Source organism: Manihot esculenta, chromosome 2 (genome assembly GCF_001659605.2).
Source record: "Manihot esculenta cultivar AM560-2 chromosome 2, M.esculenta_v8, whole genome shotgun sequence".
NCBI lineage: Eukaryota > Viridiplantae > Streptophyta > Magnoliopsida > Malpighiales > Euphorbiaceae > Manihot > Manihot esculenta.
The window spans coordinates 10,921,500-10,947,914 of record NC_035162.2 but is presented as its reverse complement, the minus strand read 5'-3'; the positions used below and the strand labels follow the sequence as shown (position 1 = coordinate 10,947,914).

Here is a 26,415-nt window from a genome sequence, read left to right as displayed (position 1 = left end):
TAAAAATAAAAGTATGAAGTTAGAGTAGAAAACAACAAAATAATAACAATAACAAAAAATATCAATGTCCAACAGAAAGAAAGGTAGGTAGCAATTTCAAATTCAAACAAATCGGGAGGGCTAGATTGGTTTTACCAAAAGCCGCAGGCGCATATCTCTATTTCTCCATTGCACAAGGTTCAGTTTTGACCCAAACTATCTAGATTTGCTAAAATAACATAATATCTCAAATACCCAGTTTATGTTATTCACACCGAACCAAAACCCCTGAATCCAAACCTAGATGAGAAACAAAACACCCAAGAGCCCTTCCAACTTTACTAAATTCCTTGCCCTTCTCTCTCGCGCCACGCAATCTTCCTTCTATTTATACACAAACAAGCCTCTTAATTAAGTTGGCTGCCGCATGGGCGGGCGGCATTTATTTTTCTTTCTTATTCCGTCAGCAGGACTACTGTTGACTTGTAGATATATATATATATATATATTTGTTTCTTAACCAACACTAGACTCTATATTAAACAACCATCACTACCATTATATCCCACTTCTCCTGCCTTTGATAACTGGAGAAATTAAAAAAGGCAGCGGAGAAAGAGAGATGGAAACAGCAGGCTCAAGCTCTGATGATCAGGGGATGGTGAAGCTGAGTCCAGAATCTCGGTTGTTCCATGCACCGCGTTTCAACTGTCATATAATAGCGATTATCGGTTGCAAGACCAGCATCAATCCTAGCGTTGTGAAGCTTGGATTAGAGCAGACTTTGATTAAGCATCCTCGCTTTTCCAGCAAACTTGTAAGATTTTTCCATGCCTGTAGAGCTCTTCTTTGTGCTTTTTTTAGCTTCATCTGCTTCTATGATTCCATCCAAGTCAACTTTCATAGAATCCTCTATCATGTTTGGTGACTTTCTGCAACTAATCACACCATATTAATCTTAATCAAAGTTAATAATATCTGGTTTTGAATTTATTACTAGAAAGATTGGAGGTGAAATGAGTGTCAGATATTGTGGGAGATTAATTAATTAGTTATGATTGAGATGTGCCACATGAATTAATTGGTGATTTAGATATCCCACCTAATAACGAACCTTTAAATATGTGGAGGTCAAAATGCACTGGCTTTATCCTTTGATTTTTTTTTTTTTTCTTCACAAGATTATCATTATTTCACAAAATTGTTGGGTTAAGTTAGATAAGATTACAATAAATAATGATTTATATATACTCTACTCACTTTCCCCAACTTTTTTTTATCCTTTACACATGGAAACAAGGTAGTTGATGGCAGGAATATGAAATGGAATCCAACAACAGTGAATCTGGAAGATCACATTATAGTTCCAAATTTGGATGCAGACATAGAATCCCCTGACCAATTTATTGAAGACTACATCTCCCATCTCACCACAATTCCTATGGACCTTTCCAAGCCATTATGGGAACTTCACATCATCAACCTGAAAACATCAGATGCAGAAGCTATTTGGGTATTCAGGATTCACCATTCAATTGGTGATGGTGCTTCTCTAATGTCTCTTCTCCTGGCTTGTACCAGGAAAACAGATGATCCTGAAGCTCTGCCTAGCATTCCTGTGAAGAAAAGGGCTGGTTCTAGCTTTAGCCCTTCATCAGATGGGCTGGTCTGGTGGTTCTTTTTGAGTATTTGGAAGATATTGAGAATGATTTGGAATAGTTTGGTGGATTTGGTTTTGTTTTGTGCAACAATTTTGTTTTTGAAAGACACAAAGACTCCTCTTAAAGGTCCACAAGGAGTTGATCTTAAGCCTCGGAGGTTTGTGTATCGCTCGGTTAGCTTGGATGATATTAAGCTGGTCAAAAATAAAATGAACATCGTAAGTAGACAAAATATTATTATTGTTATTATAAATGAGTTTCTTTTTTTTTCTTCTTCTTATTTGTTTTATTGTGATAAATATAGTAGACAATAAATGACGTCATATTGGGAGTAACACAAGCAGGTCTGTCGCAATACCTCAATCGGGAATATGGTGAGCTTTAACTTGTTTTTTTTTTTCTTTAATTAATTAGTTTTACGAAGAATTTGTATTTATATTTATAAAATTTTATTGTTTTTGTAGGTGAAAATAAGAAAGATGGTGAAACACAACACAACAAAGTTAATCTCCCCAAAAGCATCCTCCTTAGGGCAACGGTTCTTGTTAATTTAAGACCAACTCCAGGAATTCAGGTTAATTAGCTAAACTATTCAATTTCATATAAAAAATTATTGAACTTGACATAATATATACTTTCATCTTTACAATTTCAAAAAAGAACAATTCTTTTAGTTATGATCATGAACAGACATTGGCGGATTTGATGAATAAGGAGTCGAATGTGAAATGGGGATGGGGTAATCGGCTGGGATACCTTGTCCTGCCCTTCACCGTTTCCTTACAAGATGATCCATTACATTACATTCGACAAGCTAAAGCTACAATTGATCGGAAGAAGCTCTCACTCGAACCCTTTTGCACTTTTCAAATAGCCAAGCTCGTACTCTTCACCTTCGGAGTTAAGGTTGTAATAGCTTCTTTGATTTCAGGAGATGATTCTAATGCTACTGAATTAGAAACTTATTAAGTAATATGCAGGTTGCTGCAGCTATAGCTCACAGGTTTCTTTCCAATACAACATTGGCATTTTCCAGCGTTGTTGGTCCGCTAGAAGAAGTTAGCTTTTATGGTCATCCTTTGGCTTTCATTGCTCCCAGTGTTTATGGGCATCCTCATGTCAGTAACCCTTTCGATCATTTTTTTTTTTTTGTCAATTGGCTCCGACTGGGAGTCCAACTTGAGGCCTCAAAGCTCTTGAGACAATTGAAATACCAATGAATCAGTTATTTGATATTGGTAATTGAGCTCTTCAATTGTTTGATTATTTGTTTGACAGGCACTGACGGTCCATTTCCAAAGCTATTTCAACAAGATGACCATTGTTCTTGCAGTTGATGTAGATGTGATTCCTCATCCGCACAAGCTCTGTGATGATTTAGAACACTCTCTTAATCTCATCAAGGATGCTGCCCTGTACAATAAGGAACTTGATGCTGTCTAACTAATTAGTTCTAGGAATTGTAACTCTATTTATTACTTTTTAATATTATAGTTTTTGTTGATTTTATTTTTTTATACATATTAAAAAATGATAAAAAATAGTTTAAAATAAAGAAAATAAATAAATAAAAAGATGTAATTATTTTCTGTTAGAATAATTCTGTTTCAGATTTTTATAATTATTCTTTAAAAAAAATAATAATAATAAAGAAAGGGATGGTAGATAACCTCAAATTCAATGATTATAAGTTTGGGTTGTTTTTTTTAACCCATCAGGATTTTTCACATCCTTCCTCTTTGTATTTTACTGGCAATTGTCATTACCAAAGCTATCTTTGTTACCTTACTAGGACTTTTTTTTGTAAATTTAGGGGTATGAGATTTTTTATTTACGGATTTAGGATTAGAATAGAAATATTTGTGAATTTGGGGTTGGAATAACAGGTAGCAGCCGAAAAATTTACTTGGTGCGTGTTTGTAATTTAACTTAAAATCATTTTATTATTAATTAAAATTTAAACCGAAACAAATTGCATTTTTTTAGATTCAAATTTAATTGTTAATATGATTTTTTAAACTTCTTCTATTAAAGTTCAAGTCAAATACAAGTGCCAAACCAAGAATTTTCATTTTATAATTTTAAAATTTTAAATCCAATCAAATTATTAACAAGTTTTTGTCTTAGAAATCCTTTTCTTCTTCTTTTTTTTCGCCCAAGAGATAGAGAATTCATTGAGAAGTTTAAAATTGACTCAAAGTCAAAAAGATAAGCCAACAGAAAAAACTTAATCCCTACAAAACTAAACATGACCCGTTCTAACTCTATTGAACAGACCCACCCATCAGAAAATCAAAACTTCCACCTGAAATGCCGTCTCAAAGCAAACGAACCTCGGTGGTTATCATTAGAAAAACTCCTATAAGGGAATAACTAGACTTATTAAAATTCAAGAAACATAGAAGGGATTTTAATAGGTCATAAGGGCATAACCAAACTTATTAAAATTTAAGAAAATTCAAGAAGGAAGCTAGTTTTGATTTGGGAGAAAATACACCTGCACGCAACCAAGAACCACGGCAGAGAACAAAACCCCCTCTCAATCTTCATAGCTCTGCTGATCAATAAAAGCAACAACAAAATAAAAGAAAAAAGAAACCCAAAACTACACCTCCGGGGAAACCCACTCTCCAAGCGGGAAGGAAGAAAGCTCCGCTGCCTCGGTAGCAGAGACTTTCTTCCTAGAAGAAGACTTCCTGAAAACAACAAATAGAAGACTTTGTCTCTTTTCCTGCTACAGAACAGCATCTCATATTCCAATAAAAGTTAAAGGTTTGATGCTGACAAAATGAAGGGGAAAAAAACAAAGACAAGCAAGCTATGTTCATCCCAGAAACGAACCTCTGAATAAACACAAAATCAACAATCCAATTGATTTGCAGTATCAGATTCGTAGTCCAGAAACATTTCTTGCAAGGATGGTTAGCTTTCTCTAAGTACTATATAGCAAGTTAGCTACTTCCCTTGAAGCCATTATTCTTTAAGTTCTAGATTAAACATCATAAAACAAGTAAGATTGATCAATTTTATGCATATACACAGCAGATACAGTGGAAAGCACGAGCCTTAAAAAGATCAGCATTAGGCTTCATGAGAAGAAAAATGAGATTAATAAAACATGTCAACAGTAGATATGTGCAAGAACAGGGCCTTCAAATCATTCTAAGAGTATAGATTTGCAGATTAGCAGAACTCTTTCATAGGCAAAAACTGAAAAACTCTCAACACTCTGATGAATTTTAACAGTTACTTTCTACATCTCCAAGCAGATACAGAAAAAAGAGGTCGATCTTGCCAGCAAATTACTACACACCCATTTTCTTCCTTAATTCTATAACCATCACAACCATAACCTTGCAACAACCTCCTTGCCTGCAGCATACCATAGTAGCTCAAATGCACATTTCCAAATCCAGCCAAATCAAGCCTCTGCATCCACTTCTCGAGTTTTTCGTGTCTTTCTCTTCTCTCAGCTCCTTCGCATGCTACAATGTTCTTTATTTCCTCCCCATACAGCATCTTCTCCATCTTGAGTCTCTCCATGGATGTTCTTGACACAGTAGATTCCAAACAATCAAACAATGCTGCATAAGAGTATAAAGACTCCAATAGCCTCTCCATGAGAGTTGATCCATTATGATTAGAATCTTGCTCCATTACCACCATGAGCTTTGGTGACAAACTCCAAAGCATGTTGAGAAAGTAATCCATCTTCACTGAAGTAGAAGGAGATTGTGGGGATGATGAGGTTGATTCAGGACTTGGGTTGTATCCATTTACCATGTCTTTCTCAAGCAACTCCCCTAATGTGCCTTGGTGCATTTGAAGGGCTCTTAGCAAGTGAATTCCATTTGAATTCTTTAATGGCACTGGAGATCTCCTTCGCAATTCATCATCTGAAGCCAAGAAAGGATGCAATTGGAGGATTGAACTAATTGCTAAAGCCTCCCCAGTTTTAACACGCAGCTTTTCAATATCAAGATTCTCTAAGTCGCCAGCAATGGGATTGAACTGAAATGGAATATCCAACCTTTCTGCTTCTTCAATGAGTTTATGAGCCATTTGATCCAGTACCCATTTCTGTTGATGGATCCCTGTAATTCTTAAATGGGGCGGTCCCTCAGGCCGTGCACTTAATGCTTGAAGAAGTGCAAGCCATTGCGCAGGTTCAGCTGCATTAAGATCAATTATGTGAACCATCTTCTCCCCTTCCATGGCTTCGATTATAGCTTGGTTTGCAAGCAAAAAAGCCACTTTCAAGAATGGTAACATCTCGAAAAACAGTTTGCGAACTAGAATTTCTTCAGAAACCAAAGTTATTCGAGTAGCATTAAGGGCCCTGTGGACACCAGGCAAAGCTTTGATGATCCTTTGAGCTAGTGCCTCAGTAAAATAAGCAGCAATACGCTGCATAGTATCACCATCAGCCGAGGCTAGTTGGGAGATCTGCCCGAGAGCAATCTCTGCATTTTCAAGGTTACCAGAAGCTACATGATTTGCACAAGTGAGCAATAAATGGATCAAATACAATCCCCTCTCCTCAGATTTTAGCTCTCTAAGCCAGGGATACTGTGATCCTATACCAGGGGAGAGAGACATCATGGAGAAAAACTGGAGAGGTGATGATGTTACTGATGATTCATCATCTTGAAACATGGGCACACAACAGCTATATGGGAAAAAAAATGGAAATATCGTGGTGGGATCAAGAAAATTAATTCTCAAAGGAATCTAGAATTCAGATAAATTTAACAGATCAAGATGAGAAGAAGACGAAGAGGTGAAATAAACAGAGGAGTATGACAAAAGTAACAAGAAATGCCCGATCTAGAGAAACTGAACAAATATATAAAGACCCCCAAGAAGAAAAGCTCAAGTGGGAACCAGATATTCGATGAGTTACGCTCCAGTTCACGGAGAAAGAACAAACAACAGTAACAACACAGAACAGAACAGAGTATTCAAAAACTAGCCAAGCAAAACCAAGAAAATCCCTACTGCTTTTGTAATTGATAAAAAACCCACTAGGTTGTCACAGAGAAAGATAGAGGGAAACGAAAGTCAATAGATTGAATTAAAAGCAGAGTTAAGAAGACTTGTTCATGGGTACGTTGTGGCAATGCTGTGAGAGCTGCATTTTGTTGTTTTGTGATCTGTTGTCGTCCTCTTCCAGAGAGGAATATGGAATTTTATGAGGAGGAGAGCCTTTCCATTAACTTTATCTCTCTATAAAGCTTTGTCTTTTAGTTTCTCTCTCTGAAACTTCCACTTTAATGGTTTTTGTCTTCACATTAGGTAGCTACTGGCTAGAGAATCAGAGGCTGTCCCAAAAAGACATTTAAAAGAAAAATATTCCCAAAGCTTGGAAAAATCCAAACATGCCCTAACCAAAGACAAACAACTCCCACAGTTTTGTTTCTTAGTGGGGTAAGTGTGCAAATTGCAAAGAAAGAAAGTAAAACAAGGCTCCTGAAGTATGCTTCCAAAACTTGGTTTTGTTTTGTAGTTGAAGGACAATGCCATTCACCTCTCAATTGGTATTTGATTTTGTTTATAGTTGAGACAAAGAGACAAACAGGTTGAGGAAGAATCCAAATCTTTGAACACTAGTTTCTTTCATTTATCTCTACTTGATTTTCTACCATCTTGGTTGGCTTTTCTTGAATCTTTATAGCTAACTATTCCTCCTATTCAAATCTTTGCTTTCCAACTACTACCTATTTATTTATTGCTTGTGTTACTTGGAATCTTTTGAGATTTTGTCATACTTGCTTGCTTGATATTATTTTAAAATTAATAATTAATACCTGTTTAATTTAATTATTATTTAATGTGAATTGTCTTTTTTTTTTTAATCTTATTTTATCCTTTTGGCAGCAGATCCAGGAGAGAAAGCATAAAGTTTTGTTCATCTGCTTATTGATTGGTTTTTCTTTATCTTTCCTTTGAATTCATTGCTGTAGGGTTTCTAAAACGTTTGTGCCTGCATGCACCGAAAAAAAAAAAAATTATTCACTCTTGCTGCTTGTTGAGCTCTAGTATGCAGTAAATCTAGCTTCATTGTGGAAGGATCGCATTTTTAGTTCGAATAGTTTTTGAAAGTCTTTTTCTGCTCTCAGGTGATCTTCTAGCCTCATCTGCAGCGTGTTCCATGCAATGCCAAACCGAAGGCTCTCTTTTGCATTCCTACAAACTAGAGTTTATAGTGGTTTGGGCTAAACTTGAGTTTTTTTGTGGGCTTGGGCTATTACCTAGATCAGGCCTTTGTACAGCTTACTTATTGTTAGGTCTGAAAAAATTAGAGATCAACATTTTTTTAAAATTTTCAAATTAAATAAGTTGAAATAATTTAAAATATTAGAGGAGAAAATAAAAATAAAAATAAAAATCACCCTTATTCAATTTAAGATCCAAACAGAAAGTTCTATTCGAAAAACAAAAAAAAGTTCTAGCCCATCAACAACTTTTCATCTTAGCCGTTCATTACACCTACTCCTTTCTCTTCTTATGGCCGTTGGATCTTGGCTTACAAGGTTTCATTTGAGAGCTTCCTTTACTTCCATGGTTCAGGAAGAGGCAGAAAAAGAAGAGAGCTACTCTCTCTCTCTTTCTCTCTGGGGTTTGCCTTCAAAGTAAGATTTTTCCCATCTTGCTAATTGCCGACTTATTATTATCATTTCAGAAATATGCTGTTCATAGTTCTTACTTCTTAGGCGTTAAAGTGAAGTAGAAGTTCTGTAGATGTGTTTGTGAGCTATTCTAAGTTTGGTTACCTGAAGAAATTTTTTGTTTATGTATTTTGCTCTTATTTGCTTTGCTATAACAAAGTGTGCTTAATTTCCTATTTTACACAAATCATACCAACGATCAATGAACGTAAATTATTTTTGTAGTCATAGATTTTATGTTCACTAATGGAATTTTGTCTTCATATGGATCTGTTGTTCCCTATTCCAGTTTCCACCATTAGTTTAGATGCATAGCTGGCCCCAACCTTTTAATGTTTTGCATCCATGGAGCCCCGAGCTCTTTTTTCCTCTTTTTTCTTGGCGTGATTTTGATATTGGGCCAGTGAACATTTGAACTATTTGTTTGGAAGTAGATGTGTTTGCTGGACAAGGGTTGTCGGGTGAGGGTTAGCATTGGAGTGAGTGGTGGGATGTGGATTCTGGCCTCATTATTGCTTCCTTTGCTGTGTGAAGAGTTTCTTTGGGATGTTTTTGCTCTATTGAAGTGTTCTTTTTCCCATTGCTGCTTATTAGCTACTTCCAAATCCAATTAAGCTTCTCTCTTTACCTCCACACAACCACCATCACTAACAACACATGCACAGAGAGAGAGAGAGAGCTAATGCACATCCGACAATGAAATTGTAGCTCCTGTTGCTTCCTTAGTTTACAATTATTGTACTCTAGAAAAGCATCAAAATAACAATCCAATCTGACAGCTGTGCTAGTGACCTATAAACTGTTTTCACGAATGGACCCATTTGCCTTGTGATGTGGTCAAAATATTGGTGATTGATGTTGCATATCCAATTTCCTATGTATCAGACATAGTCCTTGTATATGGGCTTGTAGCTTCTATTCATTGTCCAGCTGATTTTTCACCATATTAGAAGTCACTTGTGGAATATTAAATGATATATTGTTGTTACAGTGATATATTGGTGATGTGCACATACATGTATAACATGTATAAATTGACATAAATGTTTTTTTTCTTATAAATAGGATTGAGATTGCTTACGGTTTATGGAATGCTTTGATCAATCCATAACATGGTTCATGGAAGGAACTTGATTCTATCATTGTTTCATAGTACATGCCACAATCCCAAATGAGCTATGAAACATATTCTCAATTTTTTAGAGTTTATGAAAATGGTTTATGTTTGGTGGTTGACAACACTGTGAAGGTGAATGGCAATGATATGTTGTATTTGTTAGCTGAATGGCTATTTTGTCTGCAACTCTCATTCTAATTAGTACTGCTCTAATGTTAGCTCTAACTCTTCTTTATTTTTGCTTAATGTTGGTCCTTGTGGTTTGTATCTTTTCCGAATTTGAGAATGCAAAGGAAGGTATATAATCCTTCTATCTTATCAATAATCCTTCTCTAGATGCAAAATTGCATTTCTGCTAGAAAACAATTTATGCCTATGCCTTAACGATTCTTTGAATATCTTTACCAAGTTCCATTACATTTACATCCAACCATGCAAGGGGAGATTCAGGATGAAGCAATCGCAGATCTTGAATTTTCTGCTATCATTTTCTGTCGGCTTTGATGGGGAAGATCCAATTTCGATCGAGGAAGATATCCCTTTCCCTTCTATGGTGTCTATTTTCCTTCATCTCCAGTCCGTTTCTGCCATGCATGGTTCCTCTTGTGTTGTCGTTTGTCCCTCTTGTTTTGGAGGCACCGGTTAAGCTGCTGTAGTTTTTTCCAAGATTGTTGCCTGTCTATTTCATGGAGAATCTCCTCTATTATAGGTAGGTCAAATTTATGCAATCAACTCAGTCGAGGTGAATTCGTAAAGATGAGGAAGTGAAATTATTTAGTATGGATATTGCGTGAATTTTACGGTCATTTTTATTTTTCATAATTGAATGCTGAAAACTATTCTTTTCGAGACATAGTACTCATTCCAAATCTGAGAGTAAATCAATATTTGATATTCCTTCTGGATCCCTTTTTTTGACAAGCGAAATCTCTACTTTCCTATGGATGCATTTTTTCCTCATAAAGACTGGAATTTGATGCCCAGTTGAGCCCCTAAATTTCCATCAGATTATCGTGAGACTAAACGAAAAAGTTTCTTCAAAGCAAATGGAGATATTGTGGCTGAAAAGAAATAATTTAATATGGCAGGACACTATCAAGTTCTCTGGCAATATTTGCCCCTCAGTTAACGCGGAAAGCAAACTAGGGCTTGAGCGCTAATTTACACAGCGAGTGACAAACATTCGATATCCATAACACTAAATTTAACTCTTTCACATTGTCTAATGAAAATTTTGTAGTTAACAACACTGTTTCTCAATTTAATTAAATGCTGACCTAATAAACCTTTAACTAAGCATTGGTGGGGTGCGCCAGGCCCTTGCAGTAGTGCAACGCAAGGGCGACGCTCAAGAACTCCAATAGCAAGCTATTGTAACGAGCTCTTCCCTAGAAAAAATTAATTTAATATCATGTGGACCATTGGCCCACGTATCAGATATTAAACTGATAAGAACAGATACTACACTTGATCTTAGCCAAAAGGCCGAGAAAGGTATGCTTTGCATTGTCTTCCAACCTTCTTTTTATAGGGCCTTCACGTTCTTGTCTCCTCTTCCATGTGTCGATGTGGGATATGTCCTGTGTATAAGTTCAATCCTTTAATATTTTCACAGTACAAAATTAATATTTATCTTTTCTGTGGGATATCGTTTATATCACCATTCCAATCTTTTTCATTTTCGCAAATGTTTCAGGGACCAGAGGAAGGGGGGGAAGTCTAAGCATAAAAAATTGGAATCAATTGCGACTGCTTTATTGATAGAAATGAAAGAAGCCTAAAAGAAGTTTAATGAATTTATGAAAACCATGATTAGTGATTTTAAACTTGTGATTTCTCAGTTGCATCAACTTGATTTCCATCTCCAACAATTTTCTCCCAGAACCAATGGTTTTGAAAGAGAATATACACGCCTACTCTATTGGAACTTGCTTTGTTTCTGGGAAGAGGAAGAAGATGAAGCTGCTCATGATCAAAACCAATCCGGCAAACAGCAAGAAAATCCCATATCTAAGATGGCAGAGAGATACAAGAAAGCATTCATTGTGCTATCAAATTCAGCATCATTGTTCTTGGTGCCTTTAACTTAAAGTGATTTCTTGATTCAATTATCATAAATTAGTTTTAGATTTTGATTTGAAGTGTTTAGTTTTTTGCCAAAAAATAATTAAACATCTTGAATATAAAATTGGATACAAATGGCATTTAATATCATGTAGAACTAGCTTGCAGACTACTTTTCTAACTTGAAATTTTAATGATAAAAATTGGTTCTCTATTTTTTTACAACAGAAATTATTCTATATTTTCTAAAACTTGTAGACTATATATATATATATATAATGCAGAAAATAAGAAATAAAAATGGATATATATCTTAAATTAAATAGATTAAAAAAATGTATAGGTTATCTTTAAAATAAAATATAAATGGGTTTTTATAAAAATTTTATATTAAAATATAACTCTATAGAATTTAAAATTTTGCAGGTTGGATAAGATTTTTCTAACTCTCCCTTCTTTTTGACTTTCTCGCCCAATATCCAAATCAAATAAAATTATTATTATTTTTTTTTATAAATAATGTGAAAGAAGTGTTTCAACATTCTTCCATATTAGATGAAATTGAAGATTTGATTTTCGGGTAAAAATATTTTTAAAATTATTTTTTAATTCAATTACATATATTTACATTATATTATCATTTTAGTATCTAGTGATTTATATTTCTTTAAATCAACTTTTTACATTAATAAATTATTTAAATTATAAAATATAACATATAGATATAAAATAGTATAAATAATAAATATACTAGTCATAATGTTTATTTTTACATGATAAAATTGTAAATATACATAATCAGTAACTGAGACAGAAATTTAGTTTATGAGAATTCAATTTAAATAAATAATTAAAATAAATAAAATATATTATTTTCTGTTTTATTATTTTATTTATTTTATTATTATTATCGTAAAATTATTGTTCACTACCAACATATAATGGACTGTTGTAATTCTATTTAATTTTATATTATTTTTAAATTAATCTATTTCGAATTATTATAAATATTTAAATAGTTTTTAATATTTAATAAATTTTAATTTTTGTAAGATGGTATAATTGAAAAGTTAATAAAATAAATAATTTTTTTAATATATATAAAAAATTAAATGGATAAAAATTATATTTATAAATACATATTTAGAAAATAAACTTTATAAAAAATAATAAATTATTATAATTAAATTATTCTATTTATTTTTTATTAATTAAAATATATTTTATTATAATATTTATAAATATATCTTTTAATATAAACTATTGACTAATTATTTATAATTAATTATCATAGAATCGATTATTCTACATTTAATAATATTTTACTGGAAAAAAATTTCATTTCGATATGATTACAAATAATATTATTAAATTTAATATATAATTCATATTAAAATTTATTTTTATATAATTTAAATCATATAAATAGATAATAACTAAGTAAACTAAATAAACAATTATTATTTAATAATAAAATAATATATAAAATTAAATTAAATAACGAGTGAATAATCTAAAAAGTTAAATAAAAATTTAAATTTGAAATTTTAAAAATAAAAATAAATCTTTTAAATTAAAAAGTTATAAAAGAAATAGAAATTAAATAGTAAAATTTTTTTAATAAATAAATTAAAAAAATTAATTTTATAAAATATAATGATTGTTTAATTAAATAATTTTAAAATAAGAATGATTAGATAATTTTTTAAATATATAAAAATTTAATAATATTTTTTTATATTTAAAAATAATTACTTATATACTCTCAAAAAATTTTAAAAATTTTAGAGAGGGCATGGGTGGCCCTCCCTGTACATAACAATAGTTTTATTTTAATAATTAAATGCTAAAAAATATTTTTCTGTTAAAATAAATCAATGTTTAATTACTAAAATTGAAATGGAGATTTTTGTAATTATCGCAAAAATTTATCCACCGTCAAGATTGAAGATACTGCCAAAACAGGCAAACTCGTATAGCATCATCGTTGTATATGTAGTAATAATCATTCCTCTAACAGGAAAAGCTAACGAAACGGTTTAAATCGGTGATGCTGAGACTGAACAACTCCACACTTTCAGCTAAATTTTCACTTCACAATGCATTCATCTTCTTCCTTAAGCTCTTGTTTATCACTAAAATCTCACTCACTAACCTCCTTAATCACCAGCACCAACGATAACTCCAGAAGCAAGAAGATCAAGCCTCATGTACTGCAAGTCTCTGCTTTTTCTTACCAGAAATTCATTCATTTTGCTCTCAGTGAAGCCAAAAGCCGCACCGTTTTGGTCGCTTCTCCTCTCCAGGTACTTCATTTTTTGAATTTCTATGGATTCTTTTGTCTGGAAGCAGAAGTGGGTTGCTTTTGGTTTTATTGGTGAGGTATATTTTCTGTTTGAATACAAAATTCTTGAACTGAAGTTGTTAGAGATGGGTATTATTTATTTAAGTTCTACTGGTTTATACGGTTCTTTTAAGAGATATGCGAGTTTAAGCTTTTGTTACCCATGTAACTGAATGCCATTTTAGTTAATTTGGGGGAAAAATTTTATTTGCCTTGAGATTTAAATGAAGTGCGTTGTTGTTGTTATATAGAAAAAGCTAGAATATTTCTTGTTTTTCAAGCAAATGTTAAGTTGATTACATTCTTAGGAAATCAGTGAATACAAAGGAAGTTTCTGTAATTTAGTCCACTTGATGCTTGAAATTTTGTCTGTCGCTCTCTTTGTTTTTGTATTTGCAATTGAGCTCCTTCTCTTGTTAATGTTCTGTTTGGCTTCTTACCTATTGCCTGTGTACGAAAGTTTTTAACTTTCTGAACATTGAACCAAAAGAACAGATTTAGGGGCATTATCCGTCTTTGTTTTGTTCTTTTCCCGTATTTTCCTTTTCTTGGCCTCACGAAACTAAGCTAAATGTTTGAAGTCACTGTTTCGTATTTTGTTTTAAATTTAAATTTAAATTTCTTAATTTAAGTATTCTGTAACTTCTTCTTCTTCCTTTTCTTTTCTTTTTTTTTTTTTTTACTCATACTTCTGATTGATTTCCGTCGTTGTAAATCATTTTGATTGCCTGGATGAAATAAGCATAATTAATATAATTATTATCCAAAAACTAAATAACTCATGTTATTGTTATCCAAAAAAATAAGTGGAAATTTTAGTCATGTTCTTCCCATCAATTACATTACTGGCAACAGAGAATGAGCTTAATATCTTGCCCAAACGTTTTCATTTGATTTGATTGCATGTTTATTTTTTACGTTTTCATTAACATAACCTTTATCACTTTGACTTAAAGGCTTAATGCAATAATGGATAACAAGAACAATTTTGGACCAGGAAAAGTTTAACTCCATGACTGCAATGGATGGAAGAACGGAGCTTAAAATGCTGTCATTCCAAGCTTCCAAGATTAGACTCCTGCGTAGTTTGAGCATTGAAAATGAGGCAATGCAGGTACTATTTTCTTGTATGTTTTTTTCATTCACATTATTTTCATGAGCTGTTTGAGAGATGCAGCTATAACCTGGCTTCCATATTTCATATGAACAAGTTTATGGCTATTGCAACTTGCTTAATTGAGATTTTAGCTCTTTTTGCCTGGAAAAGTCTCTCATACTTCATACTGTTGACTGGTTAATGGCTTTAACTTCACCTTATGTTTAAAGGAAAAAAAGTACAAGCTTGTTAATAATTCCATTCATTTGATTTGGGCATTAAATCATGCAGCATGAGAAGTATGCCCTTATCTAATTGCAAATTTTCTTTATCAAAAGCCTGGTTATTCTTCATGTTTAATAATATTTTCATTAGTCCGTTTAATGAATCCAATACACTAGTTTAACAGTTAAAGTAAAGAGGAAAATTTCTGATTCCAATCTAATGAACCTTTTGTGCATCTATGCACATTAGTTATTGAGAAGATTTGATACCTTGTAACCATCATAATTTGAGATAAACTGTACATTTTTTCCCATTCACTATTATCTTAGAAATTTTCATTTTGCCTCATAAAAATCAGTTTCTGAAAGTACAATTAGGAGTTCAGGATTTGCATTGATAAATGCAAAAAGGTTAATGTACACTTGTTGATCTCTGGGATTATTTCATTTAGGTTACAACCAATGTTATTAACTGGAGATGCCAAGATATCCAAAAGATGTATAGGACTAAAAGGTGCTATCTTCTCTTGGTGGGTGGATGTCTTTGAAGCTTCCCCCTAATCCTTTTTGTCTTTGTTCAAATTTCCTGTGGTGGTTGCTGCCAAACTTAAGAAGTGGATGAGGGATTCTCTTTGGCCTATGATGTGGGGAAGTGAGAGAAAGGTCATATGATCAGCTAGTAGGCAGTGTTCAACCTAAATTAAAAGAAGGGTTTGGATCTCAAAAGTCACATGTAAGGGCATTCCTGTCTAGGAAGTGATTGTGGCAGCTTGCCCTGGAGCCTCATACCTTGTGGCATAAGGTAACTAAGAGTAAATATAGCCTTCAATTAATTGGTTAGATATCAGGACTGAAGCTAAAGTTGCTATGAAAGCCTCTGGTAGTTCGTTTTTCAGATACATATATTGTTCTTCCCATACTCAAGTATAAAGTTGATAATGCTTAATAACTCCTTTTTTTGTTGGAAAATGTTTTGTGAAGGAGATAATTTATTTCCATTAATTTGCCTCTTTTGTAGATGTGAATGACAAAAATCATAGGAAATTCTACTTTTTGAAACATTCAGTTTTCTGAAACCTTAATGATTGAGATCAAGGGACATTACCATATTACTAAATCTATTAAAATCCTTTCATATTTGCTCTATATCAGATAGCTGAGTATAGATTGTGGATGATTCTGGAAAGCTTTCTTTTAACCCTTATGTAAACACCTAGTTCTTCTCAACAGACTTCCTTTTTCTCTTGGATAATCTATTTCTGATTTCCTGCTTCTTCTATATCCTTAGCTGTTTGTTTTATGTATCTATTTTTGGGCTCTTTTTTCTGTTAGCATAAAGAGGAGGATATGTTTATCCTTCACTTGGTTCATTTTTTTTTTGGAAGAAATGAAATGGGAGAGACATTATAGTCACGAACAGCATGCAACATAAACAGCTCTTTTGATCCCTAAAAACTTACTGTTTTTTCTCAGTAATGCTTATCATCTGAAAATTTGTGTAGGTTTTGGATTTTGCTGCCTTTGCCAGACCAGAATTTGATGTACCTATATTTTGTGCCAATTTTTTCACTGCTGCCAGCATGAACATAATTGTGTTGTAAGTTTTCTTGATTTTGTTCTCTGTTTTTTGAAGCATGATTTAGTCTCTTTTATGCAGAAATCTTCTGTAGTTTTATTGCATGTCATTTTGAACATTTCCTTTCTTGTTCAACTTCCCTCTTTTTTTCCTCATACTTTTCTTATATCGTACATATATATGTATATACACGTGTGTACATATATTGACATTCATACATACATAAATGTAAACATTCATAATTACATACATGTATATTTATATAAATTCTGACGTGGAACAAGAAAAGAAAATGGTGGATCACATGCCAATCATCCAAGATTAATGCTCACCATGTTTCACCGGCATGATATGCTGTTGCCAGTTTCTGGTTCAATTTGCATGTGCAAATATCACTCTCTTTTTCTGTATGGAACATGTTGCAACTGGTAGCCATCTCTTTTTGCCCTCATCTATTGGCATGAAACAAGTTAAACTTTTATGCTTAGAAGCTGGAATTAGTTACTGAATTCATTAGGACGTCGTTACTTACCCTTAATAACTTTGTAGGGATCTTAACCCCTTGCACAATCTCATTGACAAAAGTGATTACAAGGAGAAGTACTACAAAAGCTTATTTCCTGTAGGTCTCAAGTATGCAGAGGTAAGTGCAATGCTTAGCCCAGTGCTTCAAATGAATTATAATTATTTCTTTGTAATCCATCTAAAATAACGATAAAGTGACTGAACACAGATTTCATGCAGCTTTTTCCTTGGGGTGGAAAGCTCACAAGTGAGTCCTTGCAATTTTTCTCACCGGTTGTAATATGGACCAAGTTTACTACAAGCCAGTACAGACATGATGATCTATATTCTGCATTTGTGGATTACTACAAGGTAGAAACCTTGGCAGTGTTAATTGTTTTTAGTGACATGCTGAATTGCTAATTATATGCTGTAACATAGAAAGCAGAACTATAATTTTGTGGGACTATGTTCCGTTGCTCTTTTAGGCATGGCTTGAGCTGGTTGACCTAGCTGTGGAAGAGAAAGATGCATCTCAAATTATATGCAACCGTGAAGCGCAACATAAGTATCTAACTTGGAGAGCAGAAAAGGTGATTTACCTCTCATTCCTGAATTTGTCATGCAGTGCATCGTATCCACCAACTTATTCTGATCATCCTTCAGACTTTACGTGCGTGCATGCTTGTAATTAATCACCATATTGGTGTTTCTCCGCTGAAGTTTTCTAATTAACAGAGAGAATAAACAGGTAGAATTGACCTCATGATAAAGGTGGGACCATGCAGAAGTGGCTTCCAGAAACCAAATCTCAATAATAAAATTCTGTACCCTGAATCATAATAAAAAAAAATAGTTAAGATGCCTTAAACAGAATGAAAATGTTAGAAAATTTTCATTTAAAAGGTGCATCTTAAAGGGAATTTTATGCAATGGGATGCAAATATGAGAGAGGCATTTCAAGTTATCATGTAAAAAAAAAATTCTTAGGGTTTGATGATCTGAGATCCAATGGGTTCAATGAGATGTGTACGCATAAACAAAAGACTTGATTTCACGGAAAAGTTATTAGATCTGGATGTGATTGAAAGTTAATAGGAATAGGCTAAATTTCGGTTCGTGGGGATTAAGAGAAGGATCTAGTGCATTAGTGAAACTAAAAATCTGTACTTTAACATGGTTGGTTTAAGGGTATTTATACCCGATTATCTTGGCACGTTCCGGCTGATGTCCCATCAAATTGGATAATAATGTGCCTTGACATATATTTCAGACGGCTCGTTAACAGGGGGCGGTCGGCTAATAAGTATTGAACTGATTGGCCCATACCTTGTCTATTGCTCACGTCATGTCACTCAGCCCTACCGCACGTGCAAGTCAGCTCTACTGCACGAGCAATCATGACCTAACAATTTCTCGCGTGCTTCAGAGAGGTCTGCTCATCGATTCCGAGTTTTGAAGAGGTCAACCCATCTGTTTTAGGCCTTGGTAAGGTCAGGGGTGCTGGAAGTCTGATTTTTATATCTTATAGGTCGGATTTCTCACTGCGATCCGTGGAATGGTTCTTGGAGTTTTTATGTATTGTGTGCACACGTATCATAATCTTAATGGGTCCTATTATTCTTATGTTATCAGGGTGATATCATTATTTGTTTGTCTGTATCACATGGGCTTGTGGTTAGCCCTTTCCATTTGCGGATTAGGTTAATTGTTTATATGGAGTTGTACGTTTCTTCAAATTGAGTCTTGGAAAACGCTTACAATACCAACAAAGTATTGTAAGGTTCTTACAGATCAAGTTACAAAGATGTAATCTTTATTTTTGACGGTCTTCTCCTGGGCCATGTCTGTATTTAATTTTAAGGAAAAGATATATTGTAGTAGAACTTGATCAGATAGGTAGATTCCCTTTATTCTTTCGTTTGCAACTTTTGTGTGTGATTTATCTCATTTACCTGGCTCACTCACCACTTGGAAAGCAGGATCCAGGCCATGGAGTTCTGAAAAGGTTGATTGGTGAAAGTCTTGCGAAGGTATCATTCTTGATTTGCTGAATTTATAATGCTTCAAATAAACTAGCAGAGTAGTTGATTACTTCACAATTTCACATCTAACCTATAGGATGTAATAAGGAACTTCCTCTTCAGTGGAATTGATGAACTAGGAAGCAAAGGGTTCCTCGATTATTTTCCAGAGTACCGCTGCAATGACGGGAATATAAATGAGAAACGCAGTATAATTGGGAAGTCTTTTGAATGTCGTCCATGGGACGCAAAAGGAGAATTCATTGGTAACAATATGAAAATTTAGTGCATTATATTGTATTATGGCTAATCCTTTTTTCTGTTTCCCTTTTTCCTTTTACCTGTTAAATTCTGAATCTAGAAACTTGTTTAGCACCTGTAATCTTCCTAAGGAATATGTGTAACATTATGTAGTATGACACACCTTCTATTGTATATCTAACACATTATGTGTATTCAGGAAAGTATGCATTGTAACAGAAACTGGTGCAACAGTGTCAAATTGTTTCAGCTTACTTGACGAGTGTATGGAAACTTTTGTCAAATGTGAAACATATATTTTCTTTTCTACATTTGGTGGTGTTAAGTTATTTTGACAGCTAAGTATACCATGTTGTCTCCCTTAGCTTCTCTTCCAGACTCCAATCTCATTCTGCCCATTGTCTTCTACATTATTTTGGATGAGTGAAATTTTTTTTTGTTTCGTAGAACTCAAAACCAGAAGTCCCATAGACAATTTGATGATTTCTCTCAAATTCCTGACATTTAAACCAAAAATAGAGTTGCTCATTGCTCGGTTTTCTTTTTTCCCTCTTAACTATCAGATGAGTTGGAGTGATGCTGTCTTTTTAAAAACGATTGCATTCTTGATGTATACATGTTCAGCTGATAACTTTCTTGTCACAGCATGTCTATTTTGATGGAAAGATCATCCAGTATAACCAAATTCATATTAAGTTGCCTTCTGATCCTTGGACATAGGCATTTTTTGTACTCCCTGTCGATAATCAAGATTTGCTATGAAAGCTACAGTGGAAAAATCAGTACAAGTTTGTTTTCTGATATGAGGACAAGAACTTGATTCTGTGATATTCAGGGCTGATAACTTGTAATTCCAATGTCCTGTCAAACAGTATAGGACCAACTGGTCTGATTCGAAAACCAAGGTGGATAAAGGATTTTACTATTGGTTTGATCCATCGCAAATCTAATACGACTTGTAATAGTTTTAGGCCAAGTTTAAGAATTGAGAATACAAATTCTAATGTGGTTGTTTTGCTCTGCAGTATTTGAACAACTTCATTCATTGAACAGGCAAATCCACTGTAAGAAATTTCACTTTCTATGGGAACACTACTGTTCAAATTTCGAGTACTGCTAATAGGTAAAGCCTAGACACCCTGTGGATGCATCTGCCCCATCTGGCAAATTGAACCACCAAATTGTGTTGGTCCCAGCTTATCATATAGCTTGCCACCCATCTCAATCTCCAGATTCATGGGACCTAGGTGTCTGCACCTCATAGTAAACACAAGCTTATCAGCAGATATCCGAAAAATGCACGAGCAGAACACACATACAACACATACAGAGAAGGTTAGAGGTATCATTGAGAAGCATATTGGCTGTTGCTTGCCATTGCTTAGATAGTTATAATGGATGGAAGCAGAGATGAGAGTGAGTAGAGAGGAGAACATGACAAAAGTGTCCACAAAGTTGCAGTCCAAATGATGATGAGGCTTTGAGTGTGAAGATCTCTTGTAAGCAATGTCTGCAAATAGGAGGATAAGAGAGAGAGTGGCCATAATCACTCCATATTCTGCTGCTTTGCGTTTCTGGGGAAAGGCTTTGCTCAAGCATAGCTGATGTGGCCTCTATAACAAGGGTGATGGTTGAGAGAGTTATGTCCCATCTAAACCACCCAGGCAGCAATTCAAAGGAAAAACACTTGATCCTAGTTTGAAATGAAAAATTTTGTAAAATTCAATTGATTCTTTATTTGAAATGAGAGAATACTCTGATTCAGAACTACTGATGGCAGATTAAACCATAAAAGTCAAATATTTTCGGCAAACTATATTTACCAATCATGATTTAGAATATCAATAATTTTTTTTAATGCTAGATTTATATTATTTGAATACTCCACAAGCTTACCTCGTCAAAGCAAATTGAAATTATCTATTCCTTTTTAATTTCTTTTGCCCGCTAACATTAAATAAAATAAAACTTCTCCAAAAAAAAGCATTAAATAAAATAAAAATTTTGAAAACACACTCTACACTACAAAAACATTTTTTTTTTTTTGAAATCAAGTAAACTGAAGCGATTAGTCTTATCAGTAAGATTGGGCTGGTCCGGGCCTAAATTACTAAATCCTAATAAGCCCAAAGTGCATCAATTATAATAATAATAATAATAATAAATAATATATATATATTATTTTTTTAAAAAAAATTGTTACTTTATTATTCTATCAAAGAAGTCATAATAGAAGGAAGTGAATTAACGTATCAAAAATCTGATTTGAAATGGACATTTGTCACTATCAAATGGGTATCTGTCACTATCAAATGATCGATTACATTCGCAGACTTATAGTTAAAATAATATTTAATATCAATAATTTCACTTAAAAAAATTTATAATCACTAACAATCAAATTAAAGGATGATCTAACGTTAGAACCTAATGAGTTAAATACTTGAATAACTGAAAATGCATCTGATTTAATCATAACTCGCTGCTAACCTTCATACTTTATCCGACTTAAAATTTCAACAATGCCTATAATTTATGCGTTTTTTTTATTGAGAATAAATTTGGATAACGTCAGACTTTTGCCGCAACAAACTCCCAGTATGAGTCACATACAATAACGTCTAAACCCATAAAATCTAAATTTGAGCCGGTAAATATATCCACATTGACCTTCATCCATTCTTCCGGTGGTCGTTGCTATGAACGCAAGTGGTCTGAATTTGGTGCAGCAACAATAGCTGAGGAAGAAGCAACAGCAGCAACAATCCAGTTTTGTAGGAACCGTGATGCCATATGGAAAACTTGAAAGGAAATCTATTCTTTATGTTCTCACACAATAGAGTTTCTATTAGTCCATAATACTCAACAAAGTACAAAGTTTAATTTGCATTTATTAATAGAGATTGAAACAAATACAGTTAAGAATCAATCTATCAATGAATTAACACTTAACATTGTCATTCTATATCAATTTGCACCCAAACTTCTCGAGTAAAAAAATATTGAATCAAACTATGTATTATAGCCTCACTTTCACGTTGATAAACTGGATATACATTATAAACTTGCATTTTGATGTCGCTAAAGCACATCACCACATACAAAAAGTACCCTCCAAACAAAATTAAAAACTTTAGAACGATATGTCCATAATATTTTTAGTATTATTGTATTATTGTTAAAACTTTTCTTTTAAACCATAGCATTTTTTATGTAATTAAAAATAAAATTTAAAATTTATTTAATCATGTTTTAAATATGTTATATTTAATTTAAAATTAAATTTTAATTAATATATTCATATTGAGAATTTTTTTTAAAAATATCTTATTGAGTTTATACTTTGAATTGATATTTTAATTTAAAACTTTAGAGATGATGTACGACTTTAATTTATTTATTAATTTACAATTTACATATTATTTCATTATATAAATTTATAAGATTTTTTATATACATTTTATAATATGTATATTTAATAAATAAAAATTTGTTAATTTAAATTTAAATATAGTAGTTACAATAATAAGATTTCCGTCAAGATTCCGTTAAGTTGGTATAACCTCGTACCGTGGAAGTTGGAAAGCTTTTCGCCGCACAAGAAGAACAGTAGTTGCAGTACAAAAAAAAGAATGGTAGTTGCCCCGCGTGCCGTCCTACCACCTGTGCCAAACGGTCTTTTCACTACCGTAAATGAACTCATCTACCAACTTTGATTTAAGGAAAAAAAAAAAAAAAAAAAAAAAAAAAACTCATGTACCAATAATCTTGTAGAATTTTTTTAGCAAAAAATAAAAATTACAGAATAGGCTTTTTTTTTTCTTTTAATTTACAAAATCGGAAATTGGTAAATATGCTTCCTATTTATGCTCATTTTATACTATTAAATTAAATATTTTCATATTAAAATTTATATACAATTAATTATAGTGTACAAATTTTAAATGGTAACCCTAATCTTTTGGTATACACTAATTTTTTAAAAAAGGAAATAGTCTGTAATATTACAGTAAATTTTCTTTTTCGAAAGTTCATTCTCAAAATTATTATTTTCTAAAAATAAATAAAATGATGAATTTTATATACGTTACGTCTTGCCGGGATGTATTATTGTTTACATCAAATCACGAATACACTCCAAAATTCTTTGCAAGAAGAATCTGTGTTCGACTTAACTACTCTTCTGATGATCTAACTTTATTAGTAGTGAATGGTAGCTAAGCAAAATCTTCAAGCTTTCTCCAATTTCAGACTCACAGTATAGAGTTTTTCAGCATCATATAAGTATCAACTGATAATCTCATCTCTTCTCTAACAAGCAATCATGGGTTCAGCAGAGGCAGAGTACCAGCCCTTGCTACCCACACTTGATTCACATTCAAGAATTCCAGACTTGTCATCTCAGGCAATTGAGGAGTTCTTGGAACAAACCACAGTGCCTCTGAGATGGTGGCCTCGCCTTGTTGCATGGGAGTCAAGGCTCTTATGGTTATTATCTTGGGCATCTATTGTTGTCTCCATATTCAATTTCATGCTTAGCTTTGTCACCCAAATGTTCGCTGGACATTTGGGTGCTGTAGAGCTTGCTGGTGCTTCCATTGCCAATGTTGGAATCCAAGGTCTTGCTTATGGGATTATGGTGTGTCTGTTCATTACCTTATTTTAGCTATTAATTACCAATATGATCTTATTTAAAAATGAAGTTAACCCATAATTGTGAAATGCAGCTGGGTATGGCTAGTGCTGTGCAGACAGTGTGTGGCCAAGCCTATGGAGCCAAGCAATATTCAGCAATGGGGATCATATGCCAGAGAGCTATTGTGCTGCACTTGGGAGCAGCTGTTCTGCTCACATTCCTCTACTGGTTCTCAGGCCCAGTGCTTATAGCTATGGGGCAATCGGAGGACATAGCTGAGCAAGGAGAAATTTTCGCCCGCGGTTTGATCCCTCAGCTATATGCATTTGCCATGAGCTGCCCTATGCAGAGGTTTCTTCAAGCTCAGAACGTTGTGAACCCTCTAGCATACATGTCTGTTGGGGTCTTCTTTGTTCACATTCTTCTCTCCTGGCTTGTTATTTATAAATTGGAGTATGGACTTCTGGGAGCAGCCTTAACACTAAGTTTCTCTTGGTGGCTTCTTGTCATCTTGAACGGACTTTACATTGTTCTGAGTCCTAAATGCAAGGAAACTTGGACTGGCTTGTCTATTAATGCTTTCAGAGGAATTTGGCCTTATTTCAAGCTTACAGCTGCCTCTGCTGTCATGCTCTGGTATGAAAAGAATATTTATATATATGAACTGCCAAATTAATATAGAAAATGCTATATTTGAAAAAATCATTTTTTATAATACAGTTTGGAGATATGGTACAGCCAAGGAATGGTACTCATATCAGGCCTTCTATCAAACCCAACAATCGCATTAGACTCCATTTCCATTTGGTATGATTCCAAAAACCCATTCCCATTGTGCCTAGATATCATTATTATTGTTGCAAGTTCTAATTTTGAATTACAACATCTCCAGCATGAATTATTTGAACTGGGATATGCAATTTATGCTGGGCCTAGCAGCAGCCATCAGGTTGGTGATGATATGCCTAATTGAATACTTCAAAAATTGAACTTTTGTCCAAGTTTATGGCATGAAATTTTTTGTGTTAAATGCAGTGTTCGAGTAAGCAATGAGCTAGGGGCTGGCCATCCAAAGGTTGCAAAATTTTCAGTATTTGTAGTGAATGGGACTAGCGTATGCATTAGTATAATATTTAGCGTCATTGTCCTGAGTTTTCGAGTTGCATTGAGCAAACTCTTTACAAGTGACTCAGAGGTCATAGAAGCAGTTTCCAATTTGACTCCTCTGCTTGCCATCTCTGTTTTTCTCAACGGTGTTCAACCCATACTCTCAGGTAACAATCATTTCCTTGCATTCAAATTCTATCATGTATCAACCACTGATAAGCAGAGGACTCGAAATTATAAAATGGGTTAATTCCATAATTGTGATATATTAGGATTACAAGTACAAAACTTTTGAATGGCAGGTGTGGCAATTGGCAGTGGATGGCAAGCTGTGGTGGCTTATGTTAACCTAGTCACATACTACATTATAGGTCTCCCCATTGGATGTGTACTTGGTTTCAAAACCAGTTTAGGAGTAGCAGTAAGATTCTATCCTCCTCAGGCATAATTTTTTACTCAAAAAAATTTCTTGCTGCTGAACTAAAAACCCTATTTTCTGTTTCAGGGCATTTGGTGGGGAATTATTATTGGAGTTGTCTTCCAGACAATAACTTTAATTATTCTGACTTCAAGAACAAATTGGGAGGCTGAGGTAAATTATTTTGCTATGTCAAACTATTATATTCATGTTGGGTAAAATATAGAGGTATTGATTATGACCTTGTTATTGCTTTTGCAGGTTCAGAAAACTGTTGAACGTCTGAATGAGTCTGCAAGACAGGCCTTGGAATCAGGGGCCAATCCTTAATTTTCACACAGTAGGTTTCTTCTTCTCTTATGGATACAAGTTGCTCTTTATGTGTAGTGAAGATGAGAATGAAAAAATCAAATCATTCTTCTTCATCAGCCAAGAGTTGTTGGGTTACCACTGTCTGAGGATACATCTGACCGTTGATATTTGAAATTCAAGTCATGTAAGTTGAGTGAAGAGAGTTTTATAAATTGAGAAAGAGTTTTCCCTTTTATGCAGTTCAAAATTGAATGGATTTCGTGATTTATAATTGAAATAGTTGGAACACTTTTATTTTTAATCTAGACTATGATTAATGTTTCCTCTTGTTAGATTATTTTTATTCAATTTTAATTATTAATGAGTTTTAGTGAAAATGAGAAGTACCAGCTGATGTTGTGGGATGGATCAATGCTGACAAGTA

At 33.5% G+C, this 26,415-nt stretch overlaps 4 protein-coding genes, 1 long non-coding RNA gene and 1 other non-coding gene across 10 annotated transcripts; 4 read left to right on the top strand and 2 right to left on the bottom strand.

The window, feature by feature from the left end:
• Nucleotides 1-188: 188 nt before the first annotated feature.
• On the top strand, nt 189-3,234 carry LOC110606371 (wax ester synthase/diacylglycerol acyltransferase 11). Of its 2 annotated transcripts, none has more exons than XM_021745155.2 (7): nt 189-796; nt 1,280-1,858; nt 1,948-2,014; nt 2,105-2,214; nt 2,331-2,546; nt 2,621-2,758; nt 2,919-3,234. In XM_021745155.2, exons 1-7 carry the CDS (start codon nt 602-604, stop codon nt 3,081-3,083), a joined length of 1,470 nt encoding a protein of 489 aa, XP_021600847.1. In that variant the 5' UTR covers nt 189-601; the 3' UTR covers nt 3,084-3,234. The 2 variants fall into 2 exon arrangements, with proteins under 2 accessions (XP_021600847.1, XP_021600853.1); XM_021745161.2 differs by having other exon boundaries at nt 657-796; nt 1,284-1,858.
• Nucleotides 3,235-4,691: 1,457 nt separating this feature from the next.
• On the bottom strand, nt 4,692-6,893 carry LOC110609741 (scarecrow-like protein 3). The gene has a single exon (XM_021749522.2). It carries the CDS (start codon nt 6,294-6,296, stop codon nt 4,887-4,889), a length of 1,410 nt encoding a protein of 469 aa, XP_021605214.1. The 5' UTR covers nt 6,297-6,893; the 3' UTR covers nt 4,692-4,886.
• A 668-nt stretch (nt 6,894-7,561) lies between these two features.
• Nucleotides 7,562-10,816, top strand: LOC110606283. The gene is made up of 2 exons (XR_002486495.2): nt 7,562-8,272; nt 9,374-10,816. It is a non-coding gene; the product is annotated as an uncharacterized LOC110606283 (long non-coding RNA).
• On the bottom strand, nt 10,728-10,923 carry LOC122723169. Its single transcript, XR_006350108.1, has one exon. It is a non-coding gene; the product is annotated as a U2 spliceosomal RNA (small nuclear RNA).
• A 2,550-nt stretch (nt 10,924-13,473) lies between these two features.
• On the top strand, nt 13,474-19,829 carry LOC110610189 (phytochromobilin:ferredoxin oxidoreductase, chloroplastic). Of its 4 annotated transcripts, none has more exons than XR_006350071.1 (8): nt 13,474-13,795; nt 14,831-14,947; nt 16,656-16,750; nt 17,279-17,372; nt 17,474-17,605; nt 17,722-17,867; nt 18,507-19,266; nt 19,355-19,829. XR_006350071.1 is itself a non-coding variant. In XM_021750073.2 (8 exons), the coding sequence occupies exons 1-8, from the start codon at nt 13,589-13,591 to the stop codon at nt 19,541-19,543; spliced, it is 990 nt and encodes a 329-aa protein (XP_021605765.1). In that variant the 5' UTR covers nt 13,477-13,588; the 3' UTR covers nt 19,544-19,829. The 4 variants fall into 4 exon arrangements, 2 of the variants coding, with proteins under 2 accessions (XP_021605765.1, XP_043810286.1); XR_006350070.1 differs by having other exon boundaries at nt 17,722-18,721; nt 19,216-19,266; nt 19,355-19,589; XM_021750073.2 differs by having other exon boundaries at nt 13,477-13,795; nt 17,722-17,826; nt 19,216-19,266.
• Nucleotides 19,830-23,640: 3,811 nt separating this feature from the next.
• Nucleotides 23,641-26,292, top strand: LOC110608669 (protein DETOXIFICATION 41). Its single transcript, XM_021747948.2, has 8 exons — nt 23,641-24,157; nt 24,246-24,790; nt 24,875-24,961; nt 25,047-25,103; nt 25,190-25,428; nt 25,564-25,682; nt 25,767-25,853; nt 25,941-26,292. Exons 1-8 carry the CDS (start codon nt 23,843-23,845, stop codon nt 26,007-26,009), a joined length of 1,518 nt encoding a protein of 505 aa, XP_021603640.1. The 5' UTR covers nt 23,641-23,842; the 3' UTR covers nt 26,010-26,292.
• The last annotated feature ends 123 nt before the right edge of the window (nt 26,293-26,415 follow it).